Below are 20,366 nucleotides of genomic sequence, written 5' to 3'. Positions count from 1 at the left end.
TAACCTACTAGGCAACACACACACACACACACACACAAATCTATACACGAATCTAATTCATTGCTCAATACCAAACCTTTGGCTACATTTTGAATACCCTTAGTTGTTCTTGGACTCTGTTTCACCATTCTTATATCTAAGCACCTTAAGCAATTGTAGTCCCATGGTATCTTACTCTCACCAGACCTTAGAGGACACCAGGGAAGGCTGCTAGCCACCCTAGATCCTATACCTGGTATAAGCTTTAACAGGACTCATTCTTTGGCAAATAAATCAAACTCTTTACCTATATCGATATAAAACTCTGTGATACTCTTTATAACAAATAAAGCATTCCATACCAGCTGTGGTATATTAAGCTAGAATCTTAGTTTATTCCAAAATGGTAATTTAGCTATTCTCAGTAATAAAATGATCCAAGACAAACCCAAAGAACTAATGATGAAGCACACTATCTGCCTCCCCCTGCCCCGAAAAAAGAACTGATATTGTTTGAATACAGACAGAAGCATGCTACTTTTTACTTTCTTTAATTCTTTGTTTTTGTTTACTTGAGTCTTCTTGTACATAAGACCTAATACAGAAATCATTTACATGATTGCAAAAAATAGCCATTTAACTTGTTAACTCTTAGATTTCCAGACCCCAATTAATGCAACTCTGGAGTGAATATCATCTCAATCAAAAGCCATATTTTAAAGAAAATAGTCATTTCTATGAAAGTGAAATATAGTACAAGATGAACTTAGAGAAATTGCCATTACTTTTTATTTTCCTTCTCCAGCTTAGAATATACATATGATGATATTCCTATGGTACACTTCAACAACAAAAAAGATGCTTGAAATACATTTCCCTTTCAAATTATATATTCTACGATTTGAGGCATGAGAGAGTAGGCAACTTTCACTCTGGAGTCCATGAGAGGCTAGGTGTAATAATCGATCTCAAGCCTTTCCTTTAGAATGACAATGCTAGCTAACCAAAACCTATTTACTAAGCCATTAAGTACTCTCACCCATCAGTCATCCTCAAAGAGAGTATGTCTTCTATGTATTAACAGCTTCAATGAAAGAAGTGAATGACTGCTCAGTAGACATTTAGTCCATCTCCACTGGGCTCAGGAAACACGAATATCAGCATTAGAAAGAAGAGAAACTCTGGAGAAGCTTGGGCCACTCCTAAGCCAAAGTCTTGAAATAAATGAGAGGCACAGATGTAGGCACTTCCTCCTTCCCCCTCTCTCTACAATGTCTCACAGCACAAAGAGAATCCACTTGGTATGAGAGGTTAGAGATGCAACTTGTAGCAACCTAAAACCATCAGCAGCCACAGAGCAGACAGAACCCAAGATGATTTCCTCCTCCTCTTCCAATCAGGCAGTGTGGGCACTTACCTTGCATTGCCCTGATACACAGATGGATGTACCATTCTGGTCACAAGGAGTGCCATCGATGACCTTCTCAGCTTGCCTCACATAGAAGCGATAGCCCATTGCTTGGCAGTTCAGCTCACACTTCTGATTTCCTCGTACTATGGAAAAATGATGGAAAAAAATCCACAAATGGTCAGTTCTTACAGCAGAATCAGTAGGCAGAAGCATAGATTAAGTTGCCCTTTTCTCATTTTTCCTGGGCACAATTCATCATGTTCTTATTTTCTTAAAAGCCCAATAGATTAAATGTGTATGTGTGTATGTGTGTGTGTTAGGGAAACACAAAACTACAGTTATCCTTTCCACATCATGACTTTCTCTTTCATGGTTTTGATATATCATGGGTCAGCATAAGAAATTAGATGGGAATTTAGAGGGAGCTGTGTGCAAGCTGTAGTTGACATGCAAAGGCCAGTGAATGACACAGAACTGATGACCAAATACTTAACCCAAATTTTAAAAGAAGTTGCTGTAAACACTCCATAAAAGAAAAAGTAAAAATTCAGACTTCTCTGGTATGAAGGGAAGGCCAAAAAATTTTATGCGGATTTTCTAGATGTGGGGGTAGCATGCCCCTTCCATAACACTCCCAACAATCCCCTCCTAACCAGCCAAGTGAAGAGGAAAACTGGAATGCTATGGTCTCTTCTAAGCAACATGTTCCAAGGTCATACAAAAGTCTACATATGTAATTGTTGTTAACAATCTCAAATTTTCCCCCAATACAGTGTTGGGACATCATATTTTCCCTAATATACACCCCCCCCCCCCCCGCTTTTCCTACTGTTTCCATTGTTTCACATTCACATGCTCATTATCTGACACTCAAAAGTAATCTGAGCAAACTAACAAAAAACAGCACAAAGTTTTATGGGTCCTACAGAGATAAGAGAAAAGTAGCTATGCAAGTCCCTGTATCTCTGTTCTTATAAAGATCAGAAAGATGTAGCCACAAAAGTCTCCAAATCGCAAATCTAAGGGGCTTCAGGGGTCATCTAGTACAAACCTTTTCTTGGTTCTGTTAAGGGTTAAAATTCTAGCTAGTCTGTCTAAAATATTTAATGAGTGGTCGCCAATAAATTATAAGCTTTAGCAAGAGTTAGACTTTTAAGCATTTATTAAGGAGAATAAGAATTTGGTAAAGAGAGAGAGAAAGGTCTAGATTCCTATCTATTAAAGGGAGAGCGCATTTCTAGCTCCCTTCTCCGCCAGAGTCCAGAGGAAAGAGAGCCAGACCGAGCGCCAGTCTCTTCCTTCCTCCTCCCACTAGTCTGCGTCACTTCCTCCCCGCCAAAGAAAAGACTCCTGGTCTTGCCCTCAAAGACCTTCGCTTCATGGGCAGAACTCTGCTACAGTAAGTATCCAGCAGGTGGCGTCATTCCAATCGTTACAGTTCATAAAATTTCCCTACCATATCTAGCTAAGTTAGTTAGAAGACAGGAGGCCCGCCAAGTTAGATGACATGGTAAATGATCTTGGGCAAGTTCTAACACCTAAGGGCTTCAACACTTTTGCCTCTATCCCTATTTTTTATGAGATATAATCCAGGTATGACTCAGCTTGTTCTCACTCTAGTTCTCGTTCTCTCTCTCTCTCTCTCTCTCTCTCTCTCTCTCTCTCTTTCCCCCCCCCCCCCGCTCTCCCTCTCCCTCTCTCACTCTGTGTGTCTGTCCCTCTCTCTGTCTATATAGATGTGTGTGCATTTATATATGTATATGCATATATATACAGACATATATATGTGTGTGGGGGTATATAAAACCTACTTATAGGAATACTATATTTTATACAAATTACATGAATATCCCCGATAATGTTGCATTCCTTCTGAGTTCAGGAACCTGGGTAGCATACTCTCCTTTTTTCTCTATCTCTTGGGATACTACTGATATATACTAATGGATGAGTTTCTCACATTATGTCAAAACATAACTGCCAAAGAAAGAATTTAAGGAGATACTCATCCATGAAAAGTTAGTGACTGAATCCCCAAATACACCAATATATCAAATTTGGAAGGCATTACAAAGACAGCTCAACCCATGCAGCTTTGACAACTGTTCTGACAAGCAACCAACCAACTTCTGCTTGACAAGTTGCAATAGGGAATCCACTACCTCCGAAGTCAGTCTATTCTATTTGGGAACAGCTACAATTTTTAAATAAGCATTTTCTTAGATAAAAAACAAATATGCCTCTCTGTACTTTCCACCATTTTCTGACCTCTAGGGCCAAGTAGAACAAGTCCATTCTCTTTTCCACCTGAAAATTCTTCAACTACTTGAAGACAACTATCATCCACTCTGTCTTTTCTTTTCCAGGCTAAGAATTGGGATCCAGTTCCTTGAAAAAGTCATTGAATGCAGAGTCTCCAGTCCTCCTATTTCCCTAGTCCCCTTCCTCTGGATAAACCCCAGCTGGTATATATTCTTCCTAAACTATTGCTCCTTGAACTGAACACAGCACTCCAGACATGGAATCTGAGTAAGGGAGTGTTCAGTAACTATATCAGCAAACTTGCACAGAAATTAACCCCCTCTTAATATAGCCCAGGTTAATATTAACCCTGCAGGCTCTCACTTACCTGTGCCTCATTTTGAATTTTCATTTCAATAGATCTTTCTGTACAAACAGCTATATATGATCATTCCTCTTCAAACATATACTCATGAAACTAGTTGCTATTTTAATCCAATCTATTAACTTTCATTTTGCAACAACCAGCCCATTTTCTAACTTGCCACAGATCTATTTCCATCTTGACTATCAGCACATGAGCAAGTCCCCTTTAAGTGGAATACTTTAATGACTATGATTTCATTGATGCAGGTACCCTAACTGTGCTGTTTGCAAACCATGCCTCCCTTCAATCCAAAGATGTTGTGGGCTTTGTCTAAATCTCATAACATTTGATGGCTCCAATGAAGCATAGGGGTTCTACATCAGTTATGTTTTACCTCTCTCTGTGACAATACACCTCACTGACAAATTAATATATGACACTTCTATAAAGTTTTCCATTATGAATATGCTTCAGCTTACTCATTTCTACTACCTTCTGGGTGACCAACAACTTTAATTTTTCAGAAAAGTTGTTTTCATGACTTGAATTTACACAGAACCATTAAAAATATGGATGCTGGAAAGGTATTATTTGTTTTAGTGAAAGAGTGGAGGCAAAGAGGGAGGGCATTCCTGGCCTAGCTGATAGCCAATGTAAAGGCATGGAAATAGGAGATAGGTCATCTACAAAGAAGAGCAGTAGTCCAGCATAGGTGAATTGTACAATTCAGAGAAGGGATCAAAGTATAAGACTGAAAAAGGATGAAGGAACTAAAAACTAGCTCCAAACTTAAAAAAAGGAAATCTCAATTACTTAAAATGACTTGACCCTCTTCACTATGAACACAAACAAGTCAAATTGTCTTTTTAGAGACTCATCAATAATTGCAAAGCTGCACTTTCAGGGAAGGAAAGCAAATAATTACTCAAGGAACAAATTTTAGCAGATCCAGATATCAAATAAACTTTACCATCAATTAGTGTTCTCATTTTCCCTTAGTGAATGGAGGTTAAAGTAAGTGGTTGATCAAGGAAGTTCTCTAATTAACTTCATGTGCTTCTGGGATCCTACGGAGGATACAGACACTCCTATTGACTAGCTTGAAAGGAATTAAAGATATCAAGTATAGTATCCCCAATAATGTCTCACTGAAGATGAAGCTACCACTTTATGTCTCATTTACTAGAGATTAAATGATTGACTAAGGTAGCTACGGCTCAACCAACAATGAATTGGTTGACTGACTGTTGTGGGTCATGCCTCTCTGTGTTGGCACTAAAGGGGAGTCCAGCTGTAGAGTTGGGATAATAAGAGACCCCAGAGCCACACAACTAAGAGCAGGATTGGGTCCTGGAGCAGGGGAAACATGGTGGAGACTAAACCTGTACAGATGTACAACCTTCCCTAGTACCTAGTACCAAGGAGTCATAACTCCTTGGGGCAAAGGTTTATGGTTATTGTGAATGTTCTTAACCATGGATCTGAAAGGATAGTTCCTGAACCACAGTTTTCTAGATAGAAGAAGGATAATTCCCTGGCAGTTTGAAAGTTTGATAGCCTAAAGGTTTGCCCTCTAAGAAAACCCAAGAAGAAAGTTTTAAGATCCAGTCTGTAGATAAACAAGCAAATTCTTGGACAACTCCAGCCTCTTAGAAAGAAAACTGTAGGCAGCTGTGTGGTTCAGAGGATAAAACACTGACCCTGGATTCAGGAGGATCTGAGTTCAAATCCAGCCTCAGACACTTGACACTTACTAGCTGTGTGACCCTGGGCAAGTCACTTAACCCTCATTTTCCTGCAAAAAAACCAAAACAAAACAAAACAGAAAGAAAACTGTCACATATATGTACCCCAAAGTTGAAGGAGAAGTAAAAGACTGAGCCATAATACAGGGGAGCAAACCCCCCTAGATTTTGCCATCTGCTTTTTTAGTAAGATATTCAGGCAGCATAGATTCTATGGGAAGAAATTAGCACTTCAAAACACGTTTCTTTTCCTTCTAATATTAAACCAAACTTTTAGGGTGGTGTCATAAGGCTGTATAAGTCCCTGTATGAAAGTAGAATTCACCTGAATGGTAATAGGTTACCTCTTTAGCAACCTCAAATTTATTTAACTTTTGATGGGATATGAAGCAGAGTGGCAGTGGAAATGTGGGGAAGATGTAGGACTCACTGAAGAGAAAGAAGTGTATCTATTGTTTGTTAATTACTTTGTCATTTCTACATTTTCTATGGAATAAAGCCAAGGTTGTCTTGTAAACAATATTCAGTGTAATCGTGGGTAGTTGAATCAGAACTGGAAACCCTTATAACCATATCTATGGAAATTTAGACAAGAGCTACATTTTGGAATTTCCCAGAAGTAATCTTGGTAGGGGCAAAATGAGCCAAAGAGAATCATCTGGGAGAAAATTAAAAGATTAGACTAAGTCTATGAAAGCTCATCACATGGGGTGCTGGGCCACGGGCTACATAATAATCTCAAAGATTAGACTCATAAATGTTGCCAAAGGTTACAGTGGACCAAACTCTGATACTCTAAAAGTATTACCTCTCTTTTCTCTCTGACCCTACTTCAATTTTACTAAGAAAATATCAGGTAAAAGAGGAAAAATGGTGTGAGTAAATATTGGAGGCTCTTCCCCAAGGAAAGAACAACATCTGTGCTAAGTTTAGAATCCATTCGAATTTCACAAATCCATTCCAAGTTTAGCACCAAAATCCAAACTTCCAGGCTCGAGTTCCCTTTTTCGTTAGCAATATAGGACATTCACATTCAAAGGAAGCAGGATCGTAAAAGCAGCTCATAAAACTTGGATGTGGCAGAGTGCTTACCAGAAACATTCTGATGAGTTAAGTGTAAATGAATAAGAAACATGTGCACTTAATTTCTTGGGAATACATACAGGGGTTAAACGAAGGGGTAGTGAGGGGAAAGGTGCTTGGGGAAAACACATTTTAGATTTCACTGAAACCAAAGCACAGGACAAATAGTACGAGGCACTTAGCTAAACTTAGCACCAGCCAGAGCAAACTCTGCTGAGCTCCACCTCCATTTTCTTGTATTATCTATTTGGTTTTCCTGCCAGTTTGTAACAGATGATCAGCTTATCCCCAGATTCCAAATATTACACTAAACTCAGACTAATGCCATTTAACCTGGTTTCCACCAGATTACATTTTCCAGGGCAAAGTTATGGGAAATGAAGTACAGAACACACTTCTAATAACTCAAGCTCTCTTTAGAGCTTTTATGCCTTTAAATAAGAGAGAGAGAGAGAGAGAGAGAGAGAGAGAGAGAGAGAGAGAGAGAGAGAGAGAGAGAGAGAGAGAGAGAGAGAGAGAGAGAGCATACTTCTAAGACTCAATTTGTTCCTTTTCTGAAAAGGAAACTTCTCAAGTGCAGAGACCAAAACGTCAGTCTGGCAACACATCATTTGTCAAGAGGTCAATCTCCTAGCAGTTTCCAAAAGCATGGACCCGAAAGTAAGCCAAAAAGGCTTCTGGACTCTTGAAATAACTGTAACAAATTCTCGGCACTAAAACCATGTACTTTACTCCATTACCCCTCACTTGTTGCCTTTCTGACCCCTAGTCACAATACAGACCTTTAACTTGGCTCTCACTTTCCTTACACAGAAAAATATTAGAACTAATAAACTAAAAGGGGGAATGTTGGGCTGTTAGAAATAGACACAATTACAGCAGGAGGAATGAGCATTCGCTAGTCTGACAAGGAGGAGGTAAACTGAAAAAAAAATTAAGTAAATCTTAAACTATATAAATAGTCTTTATTGTGTTGTATAGCAAGACTGATGAGCCTGAATCTTCAAGAAGAGACCATACAGAACAGTACTAATTAGATTCAATGTCCTCTGTTCAAGAAAACAAGAAACATATCCAAAGGTTAAGAAATGGTTGAATTAATTGTGATATACGAATGTAATAGAATATTGTTGTGCTATAAGGAATACCGAAAATATTAAAAGACTTAAATGAAGTAACCCATAATAAAATAGAATGTCTGTGTGTGCATATATTTATATATATATGCATGCACATATATGTATACATACAAGTCAATGCACATATATACACATATATGTGCATATGCAATGTACACATATGCAATAATATATACATATATATGTGCATTGACTTTTGTTGTTCAGTTATGTCTTACTCTTTATGACCTCATTTGGGGTTCTCTTGCTAAAGATACTGGTCATTTCCTTCTCCAGCTCATTTTACAGATGAGGAAATGGAGGCAGCAAACAGGGTTATGTGATTTGACCAGGGTCACACCCCTATTGAGTGTCTGAGGCTAGATTTGAACTTACTTCCTCCTGACTCCAGGACTAGTGCTCTAACCATTGTGTTACCTAGCTTCCTGCATACATTGACTAGAGCAATATAAAAATAATAATAATAGTAAGAAAATCCAAAAGAAATAAAAGAGATCAGAAAGGGACATGGGAACAAACAGGTTAGTCTTATTTTGTATAACCTGCCATCTAAGTAGCTTTAGACATTCTCCAAATTTGGTTCAATTTCATGTCTAACTCAACAGTAAATCACCTGACTAGCTCACTTTGCCATTATTCGGTTAGAAAAGTGAGAACTTCTAAAGTTATCTTGTGTCTAACTGTTCAACTGTGTACTATGCTAACATACCCAGGCAAAGAAAAATATGACAGCAAAACATTTAATCAAGAAAGAAATGAACATTCAAGCAGCTAGCTGCTTGATCAGCTGTTTGTAATTTTCATGAATTTTCATCATGGCACTCTACCTTTCATAAACCAGTCCTGTGGTAAATGCCATTAAATTTCCAGTTTATAACTATCTTCCTTTAATCCCCCAATACATCCAACCAACATTATAGGCATATAGACCTCACAAAGGATAAAGAACTTATTCTGCCAATGGTAATTTAACTTTGGGTAGAAACATACTGGGAATTTTTTTTTTCTGTGCCTCAACCCTGCCTATTATATCCAGGTCCAGGCATCTTTGAAAATGTAGTCCTTTCCCTTCTCACCCACATGCCTTACATTTTTTGAAGTTAATATATACATTTAAAAAATAATTTTTTAAAAATGGAGTTTGCAGTTTAATATGTAAACATTTGCATCTGTGTATTTAAATGTCTAGGTTTTTATGGCTGTTAATAAGTTGTTTTCATTATCATGTAGATTGATTCTGTTTTTTGTTTTTGTTTTTTTTTGGTGAGGCAATTGGGGTTAAGTGACTTGCCCAGGGTCACACAGCTAGTAAGTGTCAAGTGTCTGAAGTCAAATTTGAACTCAGGGCCTCCTGTATCCAAAGCCAGTGCTTTAGCCAGTGCTTTAGCCACTGCACCACCTAGCTGCCCCGACTGATCCTGTTTTGATATGTGACACCTCAACCCCCTCAGCTATCTCTCCCCTCTGACTGGAAGTATGCAGAGTAAAGCAATAAACTCCTCCCAAAGCCTTCTTTTATAGAGGTCTCAACTTTCCAATTAACCTCTTCATTTCCCATAAGATCCTTTGTGTGGTTTGAATTCCTAGAACATCATGTCACAGAGCAAGGCAGCCTCTACCCCAACTCCCCACCCCATGTTTTTCAACTTCCTTTTGTGTGTTGTCTCCTCCACTAAATTATAAGCTCCTTGAGGGCAGGAACTATTTTTCTTTTTCTTAGTTGTATTCCCTACCACAGTACCTGGAACAGAGTAGGTACTTAATAAATGTTTGGGCAGCTAGGTGGCATAGTGGATAAAGTGCCAGTCCTAGAGTCAGAGAAGACCTGAGTTCAAATACAGCTTCAGACACTTACTAGTGGTGTGACCCTGGACAAGTCATTTAATTCCATGTGCCTCAGTTTCCCCATCTGTAAAATGAGCTGGAGAAGGAAATGTCAAATCACTCAAGTACCTTTGCCACAAAACCCTCAAATGAGGTCATGAAAAGCCAGATATGACTAAAAACGACTAAAATAAATGTTTATTGAATACTAACTTTTGACTTGGAACAATAAGAGGTTAAGCAACTTTATCATGGTCACCCAGGTAGGATGTGTCAGAGGCTAAATCTGAACACAATTCTTGACTACAAGGCAAGTTAACAGAGCAACTTAGAAGTTACAGATGAATTGCTGATCTGCATTGTGAGAGGAAGTTTCCACACTTCGAATTTGCTATATCAATGAAGTCACAGATTAAGACCTCTGCTCCTAACCCAAAATGTATGAAAGAAGTACAACCCATAAATAACGTAAAAAAGATCGTGAAAATGTGTGTGTGTGTGTGTGTGTGTGTGTGTTTGGTACTCAAAAAGGTAAGCTTCAGTTATCTAGAAGAGTAACTGATGGAGATCACTTCAGTCACTAACAATATAAGATAAATGAAAATTTACTGTATAGTGGTTCTAAGTTAAGCTACTGTAACTGGCCAGAGAAAGAAGATCAACAAAATGATGAAACCCCAAAACAACCTTACTGTGAGTAGAAATATATAGATTTGAGGCTGGCTACCTAGAGTGAATCAATTCATCAACAAGCATTTATTAAGCACTAATATAATAATCAGCATTTTTATAGTATTTTTAAAGTCTGCAAGTCATTTGACACATGTTATCTCATTAGATTTCATATGAGATGACTTTGAGTGGTACTTCTGCTGCTAGTCAATAAATATTTGCTGAACTGAATTAACATCATGAAAAAATACAGCAACATATGCTCAGATGAGTTGGGCCCAGAAGTCATATTCTCTGCATGTCCTGAAACTAGACTTTACAGTCAAAGAAATTCAATAAGCAACAGGCTATGAGTATTGTTCAGGACTTGGGTTTATATCCATATGGGAAGAGATAAAAAAGGAAAGGAGACAATATTTTCTTCCTCTTTTCTTCATCATTTTCTCCTGAAATCAATGCCCCTAAACTTACCTTGATTTTTACAATTACACCCTACAGCTAGTTAGTGCAGTGGAGAAAGCACTGGACCTGAATTCAAATCCTACCTCAGACATTTACTATCTTTATAACCCTGGACAAGCCACTTAGCTTCTGTCTGCCTCATTTTCTTCATTTGTAAAATGGGAATAAGAATAACACCTCCTAGATTTGTTGTAAGGGTAAAAGAAGGTAATACTTATAAAGTACTTATCAACCCTTAAAATACTATATAAGTACAAGTAATTACTATTATTACCAACTTTAGAAACTATAAGTTACCTATAACTTTTTCAACTATGAAAAGCAAATCTTGAGGGAAAAGAGAAAACAGAAGTCACATAAGTATTTTCCAGAATTCATTGTATTCTATGGACAAACACCAATGTACTTACAAGAAAAGTACCATTTTATTTAAAAGGATCATATATTTACACCTTAGAGTCCATCTAATCTAAGCCTCTCATTTTTTAAAATTATGAGAGTATTTTATTATTTTCCAGTTACATGTAAAGACAGTTTTCAACATTTGTTTTCATAGGATTTTTGGCTCCAAATTTTTCTCCCACCCTCCCACCTCCCCAAGACCGAAAGCAATCTGATATAGGTTATATAGGTACAATCACATTAAACCTATTTCTGCATTAGTCATCTTGTGAAAGAAGCAGGACACAAGGGAAAAACCTCAAAAAAGAAAAAAAACTCAGCCAAAACATAGAAACATCATGGTTCAATCTGCATTCAGAATCCACAGTTCTTTTTTCTGGATGTGGAGAACATTTTCTATCATGAGTTCTTTGAAATTGTTTTGGATCATAGCACTGCTGAGAAGAGCCAACTCTATCACAGCTGATCATCACACAATGTTGCTGTTGCTGTGTACAATGTTCTCCTGGTTCTGCTCATCTCTCTCAGCATCAGTTCTTATAAGTCCTTCCACGTTTCTCTGAAATCCTCCTGCTCATCGTTTCTTACAGCACAATAGTATTCCATTACATTCATATACCACAACTTGTTTAGCTATTCCTCAATTGATGAGCATTCCCTCAATTTCCAATTCTTTGCCACCACAAAGAGAGCTGCTATAAATATTTTTGTACATGTGGATCCTTCCTTTCTATGATCTCTTTGGGATACAGACCTAGTATTACTATCTCAAAGGGTATGCACAGTCCCATAGCCCTTTGGGCATAGTTCTAAATTGCTCTCCAGAATGGTTGGATCAGTTCACAGCTCCACCAACAATGCATTAGTGTTCCAATTTTCCCACAGCTTCTCCAACATTTATTAGTTTCCTTTTTTTTGGTCATATTACCAGTCTGATAGGTATGAGGTGGTACCTACCTCAGAGTTGTTTTAATTTGCATTTCTCTAATCAATAGTGATTAGAGCATTTTCTCATATGGGCAATAGCTTTGATTTCTTCATCTGAAGACTGCCTGTTTATATCCTCTGACCATTTTCCAATTGGGGAATCACTTGCATTCTTATAAATTTGATTTAGTTCCCTATATATTTTAGAAATGAGTCTAAGCCTCTCATTTTACAGATTTATTAAGGGATTGTGGCCCAGATAGGTTAAGTGATTTGTTCCAATTCATACAGATTATCACATGGAATATCCCAATTCACAATAACTTTGGGGAAGGACAGATGATTACTGGTTACTAAAGAGGAAATTTATTAGAACATATAATAAACTAAGCACTTTGGTAGGAATACAAAAAGTTAATGGGGGAAAGCATGGAATAAACATTTGTTAAACTCCTACTATGTGCCAGGCACTGTGATGAGCAAGCACTTTTACAAATATTATCTCATTTGTTCTGTGCTACAACTCTGCAAAGTAAAAGCTGCTATTATTCCCATTTCACAATTGGGGAAACTGAGGCAAACAAAAGTTAAGTGACTTAACCAGAATCACATAGATAGTAAGTTCATGGGGGTATATTTGAGCTCAGATTTTTCCTGACTCCAGGCCGAGTGCTTTATCCACTGAGCCATCCAGCTAACAATGCCAATATACATTTTTGGTTTTGTTTTTGCAAGGAAATGAGGGTTAAGTGATTTGCCCAAGGTCACACAGCTAGTAAGTGTGAGGAGTCTGAGGCCAGATTTGAATTCAGGTCCTCCTGAATCCAGACCTAGTGCTTTATGCCAATAGAAACATTTTAGCGAACATTCCAATTTTCTGAAGGAAAGATGGCATGACTACTAATGGCATTACTGTTTTTCTAGGCTCCCTTCTATATCCTTGCTATTACTAAGCTGTCACCTACCTTCCTTTGAAATGCATCTCTCATTCATTCCAGGTTGTGAAAAAGCAAACTAAGCCATCTTTTGCCTCACTTTTTACTTAGCCTTTAATTAGTGCCTCAAAGAAAAGAAATGATGAGCAGGTGGATTTCAGGAAAACCTGGAAAGTCTTACATAAACTGATGCTGAGTGAAGTAAGCAGAACCAGGAAACCACTGTACACAGTAACAATGACACTGTGTAATGATAAACTATGACTGACTTAGTTCTTCTCGGTGATGCAGTGATGCAAGTTAATTCCAAAGAAGCATGATGGAAAATGCTATCCACATCCAGAGAAAGAATGGATGTAGTCTGAATGCAGATCAAAGCATACAACTTTTACTTTTTTGTTTTGTGTTTTTTTCCCTTTTGGTATGTTTCTTCTCTCAAAATATGACTAATTTGGAAAAAATGTTTTACATGAATGCACATCTATAACCTATTTCAAATTGCTTACCATTTTGGAATAGGGGAGGTAAGGATGTGAGAAAAACTTGGAACTCAAAATTTTGTAAAAATGAGTGTTGGAAAAACAATTCTATTTAAAAAAGGGTGAGTGTGTCAAAGAACAAACCATAGAAACAATCAATAATTTCATTAAAGTGAATAACAGTGAGATAGCATTGCAAAATTTGTGGGATGCAGCCAAAGCAGTCTTTAAGGGAAATTTTATATCTTTAAATGCATACGTTAATATATGAGAGAAAGAGCAGATCAATTAATTAGGTATGCAACTGAAACAAAACTAGAAAAGGAATAAATATAAAATCTCCAATTAAACACAAACATGGAAATCCTAAAAATCAAAGGAGAGATTAATAAAATTGAAAGTAAAAAATTAATAAATAAAACCAAAAGCTGATTTTATTTAAAAAATAAAAAATAGATAAACCATGAAATTGCTAGTATCAAAAAAGGGTGAATGTACCACCAATTATGATGAAATCAAAGCATTTAGAAGTATTTTGTCCAATTATATGACAGTAAATCTAAGTGAAATGGATGAATACTTACAAAAATATAAACTGTCCAGACTAGCAGAAGAGGAAATAGAATACTTAAGTAATGTTACTTTAAAAAGAAAAATTGAACAAGCCATCACTGAACTCTCTAAGACAAAACCCTCAGGACTAGATGGATTTACAAGTGAATTCTGCTAAACATTTAAGAAACAACTAATTTCAATATTACATAAATTGTCTGAAAAAAATGGTAAAGAAGGAATTCTACCAAATTCCTTTTATGACACAAATATGGTTTTGATACCTAAACCAGAAAGAGCAAAAACAGAGAAAGAAAACTATACACCAATTTACTTAATGTATATTGATGTAAAAATTTTAAATAAAATACTAGCAATGAGATTATAGCAATATATCACAAGGACCATACACTATGACCAGGTGGGATTTATACCAGGGATTCAGGGATTTTTAATATTATGAAAACTCTCATCATAACTGACCATGTCAATAACAAAAACAACAAAAATCATATTATATTAAGAGATGCAGAAAAAGCCTTTGACAAATTATAACATCCATTCCTATTAAAATGCCAGAAAGACAAATCCGGCCTCAGACAATTAACACACACACTTACTAGCTGTGTGACCCTGGGCAAGTCACTTAACCCCAATTGCCTCGCCAAAAAAAAAAAAAATGCCAGAAAGATAAAAATCAATAGACCCTTTCTTAAAATTACAAGTAGTATCTATTTAAAAGTAAGAGCAATTATTATCTATTAATAGTGATAAACTTGAAGTCTTCCCAATAAAAACAAGGATAAAACAAGGATTCTCATTATTGCCATTGTTATTCAATATTGTGACAATAGTGTAGCTGCTATCAATGCTGGCTATATCAATAAGACAAAAAATAAATTTAAGGATTAAAAAAGGCAATGAGGAAATAAAACAATTTTTTGCACATGATATAAAGGTATGCCTAGATAACTGTAGAGAATCAACCAAAAAACTAATTGAAAAAAATAAATAATTTCAGCAAAGTTGCAAGATATAAAATAAACCCACATCAGGATTTCTATATACTACCAATAAAACCCAGCAGCAAGAGCTAGAAAGAAAAAATCCATTCAAAATAACTGTATACAATAAAAAATACTTGGGAGTTCATGTACCAAGACAATCCCAGAATTATATGAACACAATTATAAAACACTTTTCACACCAAGTTAGACCTAAACAATTAGAGAAGTATTCATTTTTCATGGGTAGATCAAATCAATATAATGAAAATGATGATTCTATCTAATTTATTCAATGCCATTCCAATCAAACTACCAAAGAATTATTTTATAGAAACAGATAAAATAATAAAAAATATTTGTGGAAGAACAAAAGGTCAAGAATATCAAGGGAATCAATGAAAAAAATGTGAAGATGGCATAGTAGCACCACATTTCAAACTATATTACAAAGTGGTCATCATCAAAAGAACCTGGTACTGATTAAGAATAGAGTTCATAAGATACAGGAGTATATGACCACAGAAATGTAGTGTCTGATAAAGCCAAAGATCCAAGCTTTTAAGAATTCTCTATTTGACATAAATTGATGGGAAAACTGGAAGGCAGTTTAGCAGAAATTAAATATAGACCAACACCTCACACCGTATACCAAGATAAGTGGATAAAGGATTTAGACATAAGGATAATATCATAAGTAAATTAGGGGAACACGAATAAAAGTACCTGCCAGACCTATAGAGAAGGTAAGAATTCATGACTAAACAAAAGATAGAGAGGATCATAGGAAATAAAATGTGTAATTTTGATTACAATTTTTTTTTTTTTGGTGAGGCAATGGGGGTTAAGTGACTTGCCCAGAGTCACACAGCTAGTAAGTGTTAAGTGTCTGTGGCCAGACTTGAACTCAGGTCCTCCTGACTCCAGGGCCGGTGCTCTATCCACTGCGCCACCTAGCTGCCCCATGATTACAAAAATTTTAAAGCTTCTGCATAAACAATACTAACAGTCAAAATTGGACTGAAAACAAGAAACTGAGGAAAATATAGCAAGTTTCTCTAAGGACCTAATTTTTCAAGTATGTTTGGAATTGAGCCAATTTTATAAAAATAAGAGTCATTTCCCAGATGGTCAAAAGATATGAACAAGTAGTTTTCAGAAGAAGAAATCAAAACTATCAACAATCACATGAAAAAATCTTCTAAATCATGATTAATGAAAACAACTCTGATGTACCACCTAGCACCTATCAGACTATCTAACATGAGAGAAAAGGAAAATGACAAATGTTGGAGGATTTGTGGAAAAATTGGGAGACTAATGCATTGTTGGTGGAGTTGTGACAGTCCAATCTTTCTGGAGAAGAATTTGGAACTATTCCCAAATGGCTATAAAACTGTGCATATCCTTTGATACAGAAATATCTCTACTAGGCCTGTATCCCCAAAAAATCAGAGGAAGAGGAAAAGGAACTATTTGTACAAAAATATCAATAGTATATTTTTGTGATGGCAAAGAACTGAAAATTGAGGGGGTGCCCATCAACTGGGGAATGGCTGAACAAGTCTTCACATATGATTATGTTGGAATACTATTGAGCTATAAGAAATGACAAGTGGTTTTGTTTCAGAAAAAACTGGGAAGACATATATGAATACCCTCAGAGTGAAATGAGCAGAAATGGGAGAACATTATAGATGGCAAAAGCAATATTGTATGATGATATTGCATAATGAATTAGCCATTCTCAACCGTACAATGATCCATAACAATTCCAAAGGACATAGTATGAAAAATGCTATACATCAGAGAAAGAACTGGAGTCTCAATGCAAATTAAGACATGCTTTGTTTTTTACTTTCTTTATTATTTTTGGTTTTTTGGTCTGTGAGTTCTTTTGCAACATGGCTAATATAGAAATATGTTTTACATTACTACACATGTATAATCTACATTGAATTTTTTGCCTTCTCAAGGAGGGGGGAAGTGAGACTGGGAAGGAGAGAATTTAGAACTCGAAATTTTTAAAAATAATATAAGAAATCTTGGTTTACATGTAACCAAGAAAAACAAAAATTAAATGTTAATGAATATGCATATGTGACCTATAGAGATATTACCAAAAAAATGAAGAACATGGAACATGTTATTTATCAGACTTATGGATAGATGAACCATTTATGAATAAACAAGAGATAGGGAGCAAAGTGACATGTAAAAATGGATAATTTAAATTACATTAAATTTAAAAGGTTTTGTACAAAGAAAACAAATACATCCAAGAACAGAAGGAAAGAAGAAAACTGGGAGGAAATCATAAACAGTATCTCAGATAAGTCTTATATCAAAGTACTCTGTGTACAGTAACAGCAATATTGCTTTAGGAACAACTTTGAGCAATTAAGTCATTGTGACTATTTTAAATACCTAAATTAACTACAAAGGACATATGAAGGAAGATGCTATCTGCATCCAGAGAAGGAAGCGATAAATAGATATATATAACACACGTGTGTGTGTGTGTGTGTGTGTGTGTGTGTGTGTGTATCTAATGGTAGCCATCTCTAGGGTAGAGGCAGAGGAGGGAATAAAAAGGAACAAAGAAATTTCCATGATAAATGTGTTATATATTTAAAAAGGAATAGCAAATTATACATAATAGATTTGCAGTTTCTTGTGTAGTCATCTCTTTATTATTCTGCTATATCGTGGAAAGGCTCGTTTTATTCCATAAATTCAAAAATTTTAATTAAAATGATAATTTTCAGATAATACTTCAAACCCAACAAATTAGTAAAGATAATTAAAATCAAATAAACTCAATGTTGGCAGGGATGTGGAGGGACACATACATTCATTCATTTCCAGTAAAATTACAAGTGTAGAAAGAGTTATGAAATAATCATGCATTATCATATAATAACTTCATTATTATATTTAAAATAGATTCCAAAAGTATTATTGGAAAGTTTTTTTAAGCTACCTGTCCAAAGATTTTTACAGGAACATTATATATGATTAGTGTGAAAAAACACTAAATAATAGCTATCTGGTCAAACATTTTCATAGGAATATTATATATACGATTGATTGTTTTTAAATGGAAGTAATCTAAATGTCCAGAAAATAGGGGAATGGTTAAAATAATTGTGATACATTAGTGAAATACATGAGATATAAAATGAAATACTATAATGCAAATAAATCAGATAAGTAAGAAAAATGCAAAGAAATTTTCAAAGCTGTTTATTAAATAGATTATTCAAAAAGAAAATGGGGTGAGAAACAGAAAAATGCAGCACATTTATGAACATAAAATTGTAAAAGAGATGAGAATAATTAAGGCTACTGATGAAAGTTTAGAAGTTATGACTGAAAATTGTTATGATACTTTTATTTATTTTTTTATTGAGCCTGCATCTTCCTATTTTGCCCATGTTGAAGGTACAACATCTATTAATGAGCCAGATCTCTCTACTAATCAGCCAAAAAGTTTTGACCTACTCTATTCCCACTTTGGATCAGGTGACCTCTTCTTAGGCAGTCTGGTGGCCTCTCTTCCCAGGAGTTCACCATAATGGTGCCAGACTTAATGTGGACACTCAATCACTTTCACCCTGCTACAGCTTAAAACTCTTGAGCTCAATCAATCCACTAGCCTCAGCCTCCTTGGTAGCAGGGATTAGAGATATGTGCTATCTTTCTCTCTTCTTTTTTTTTTTTGCGGGGGAGTGGGGAGTGGGGCAATGAGGGTTAAGTGACTTGCCCAGGGTCACACAGCTAGTAAGTGTCAAGTGTTTGAGGCTGGATTTGAACCCAGGTCCTCCTGAATCCAAGGCTGGGCCACGCAGCTGCCCCCTATTTTTCTCAATGGTTATATTGACATTCAATGTTGATATTTTATAAAATACTTAATTTTAAAATGGGGGCTGGGTGGGGCAATAGAGGGTTAAGTGACTTGCCCAAGGTCGCACAGCTAGTAAGTGTCAAGTGTCTGAGGCCAGATTTGAATTCAGGTCCTCCTGAATCCACGGCTGGTGCTTTATCCACTTCACCACCTAGCTGCCCCCAAATTTAAAAAAAAATTTTAAAAGAAATCCTACCTTCAGTATCTACCTCAGATCTTACCTCTTCCCTGAAATATTTAATCCGATGTGAATTTTCTCTTCTCTAAATTTTTTATGCAATAATTAGCTCTGCCACCCATCTTTGGATTCAATCACCATGCCCTTTGTTATTCATAAATAATTACTTCTTCTGTATAGTCATATATTGCCATATGTGTATAGTCAGTCTCCCTATTTAGACCTAAAGAATGGGCACATGATTTGTGGTTATTTTGCATCTCCCACAGTGCTAGGCACAAAAGGGACCACTCCAACACTTGTTGGGTTGAATTAATTACATTCTAATTTACATGTTTCTGTACAAAGTAAGACTAAATACACATAGTCCTAGACACTAAAGCAACTAAAAAAACCAAGATGTCCCTGCAAGAGGCACAGAGAAAGCAAGTTATTTACACGTGCATAAATCGGAATTCATTAATGAATGCAAAAATAGACTCATGAGAGGCTGTTTTCTATAGGCAAAGATTAAGAGCCTTATCTGGTTGGCATACTTCTGAGATCTCTAAAGGGCCCACTAGCCAAAGCTTTGCTGCCTAGGTCATTTTCTCAACTGGAAGGAGACCCCCTTTAGGCTTCCTGTAGCCCAATCTGAAAAGGGATGTTTTTACTTTAAAATGGAAATCATGACCCCTATACAGGACCAGGATTGGAAATCAGAATTACCAGCTAAAAGGTCACCTTCACTAGGCAGTCCAGTTACTGCTGTCCCAGACTTCAGCATTCTAAGGCCCCCAAAAGCCTCTCATACATGAACTTTAAGCCTTCTCAGCAGTCCATTCACGTTATCCCACAAATGTGCCTGAATGTTATGGGGAGTCAGGAGTGGATTCCTCAGCTGCTATTTACCAAACGAATGCAGCCATCCTTATTCAACTGGGGCTCAATGGGAGAAAGGAGGGGGAGGGAGAAATCATTAACTCAAACTTTCCTTTTCTCTCTCTCAAAGGGGTTTTAAAAAATAAATCCATCCATCCAAATCACAATCACATACAAGCATTTCCCTTCCCCAAAGAA

General features: G+C 36.3%; 1 protein-coding gene across 1 annotated transcript in view; it reads right to left on the bottom strand.

Moving 5' to 3' along the window:
* Positions 1 to 1,181: 1,181 nt before the first annotated feature.
* LOC122738426 (thrombospondin type-1 domain-containing protein 4-like) overlaps positions 1,182 to 20,366 on the bottom strand; it is a 406,762-nt gene continuing 387,577 nt past the window's right edge. Inside the window, exons 7-8 of the mRNA XM_043980469.1 lie at positions 1,397 to 1,533; positions 1,182 to 1,313 (exon numbers count right to left, since the gene is read on the bottom strand). Of these exons, the coding sequence (XP_043836404.1) occupies positions 1,182 to 1,313; positions 1,397 to 1,533 (269 nt within the window). The remainder of the gene's footprint in view (positions 1,314 to 1,396; positions 1,534 to 20,366) is intronic.

The sequence above is a fragment of the Dromiciops gliroides genome, chromosome 2, assembly GCF_019393635.1.
Source record: "Dromiciops gliroides isolate mDroGli1 chromosome 2, mDroGli1.pri, whole genome shotgun sequence".
Classification (NCBI taxonomy): domain Eukaryota; kingdom Metazoa; phylum Chordata; class Mammalia; order Microbiotheria; family Microbiotheriidae; genus Dromiciops; species Dromiciops gliroides.
This window is presented reverse-complemented; position numbering and strand designations above follow the sequence as displayed.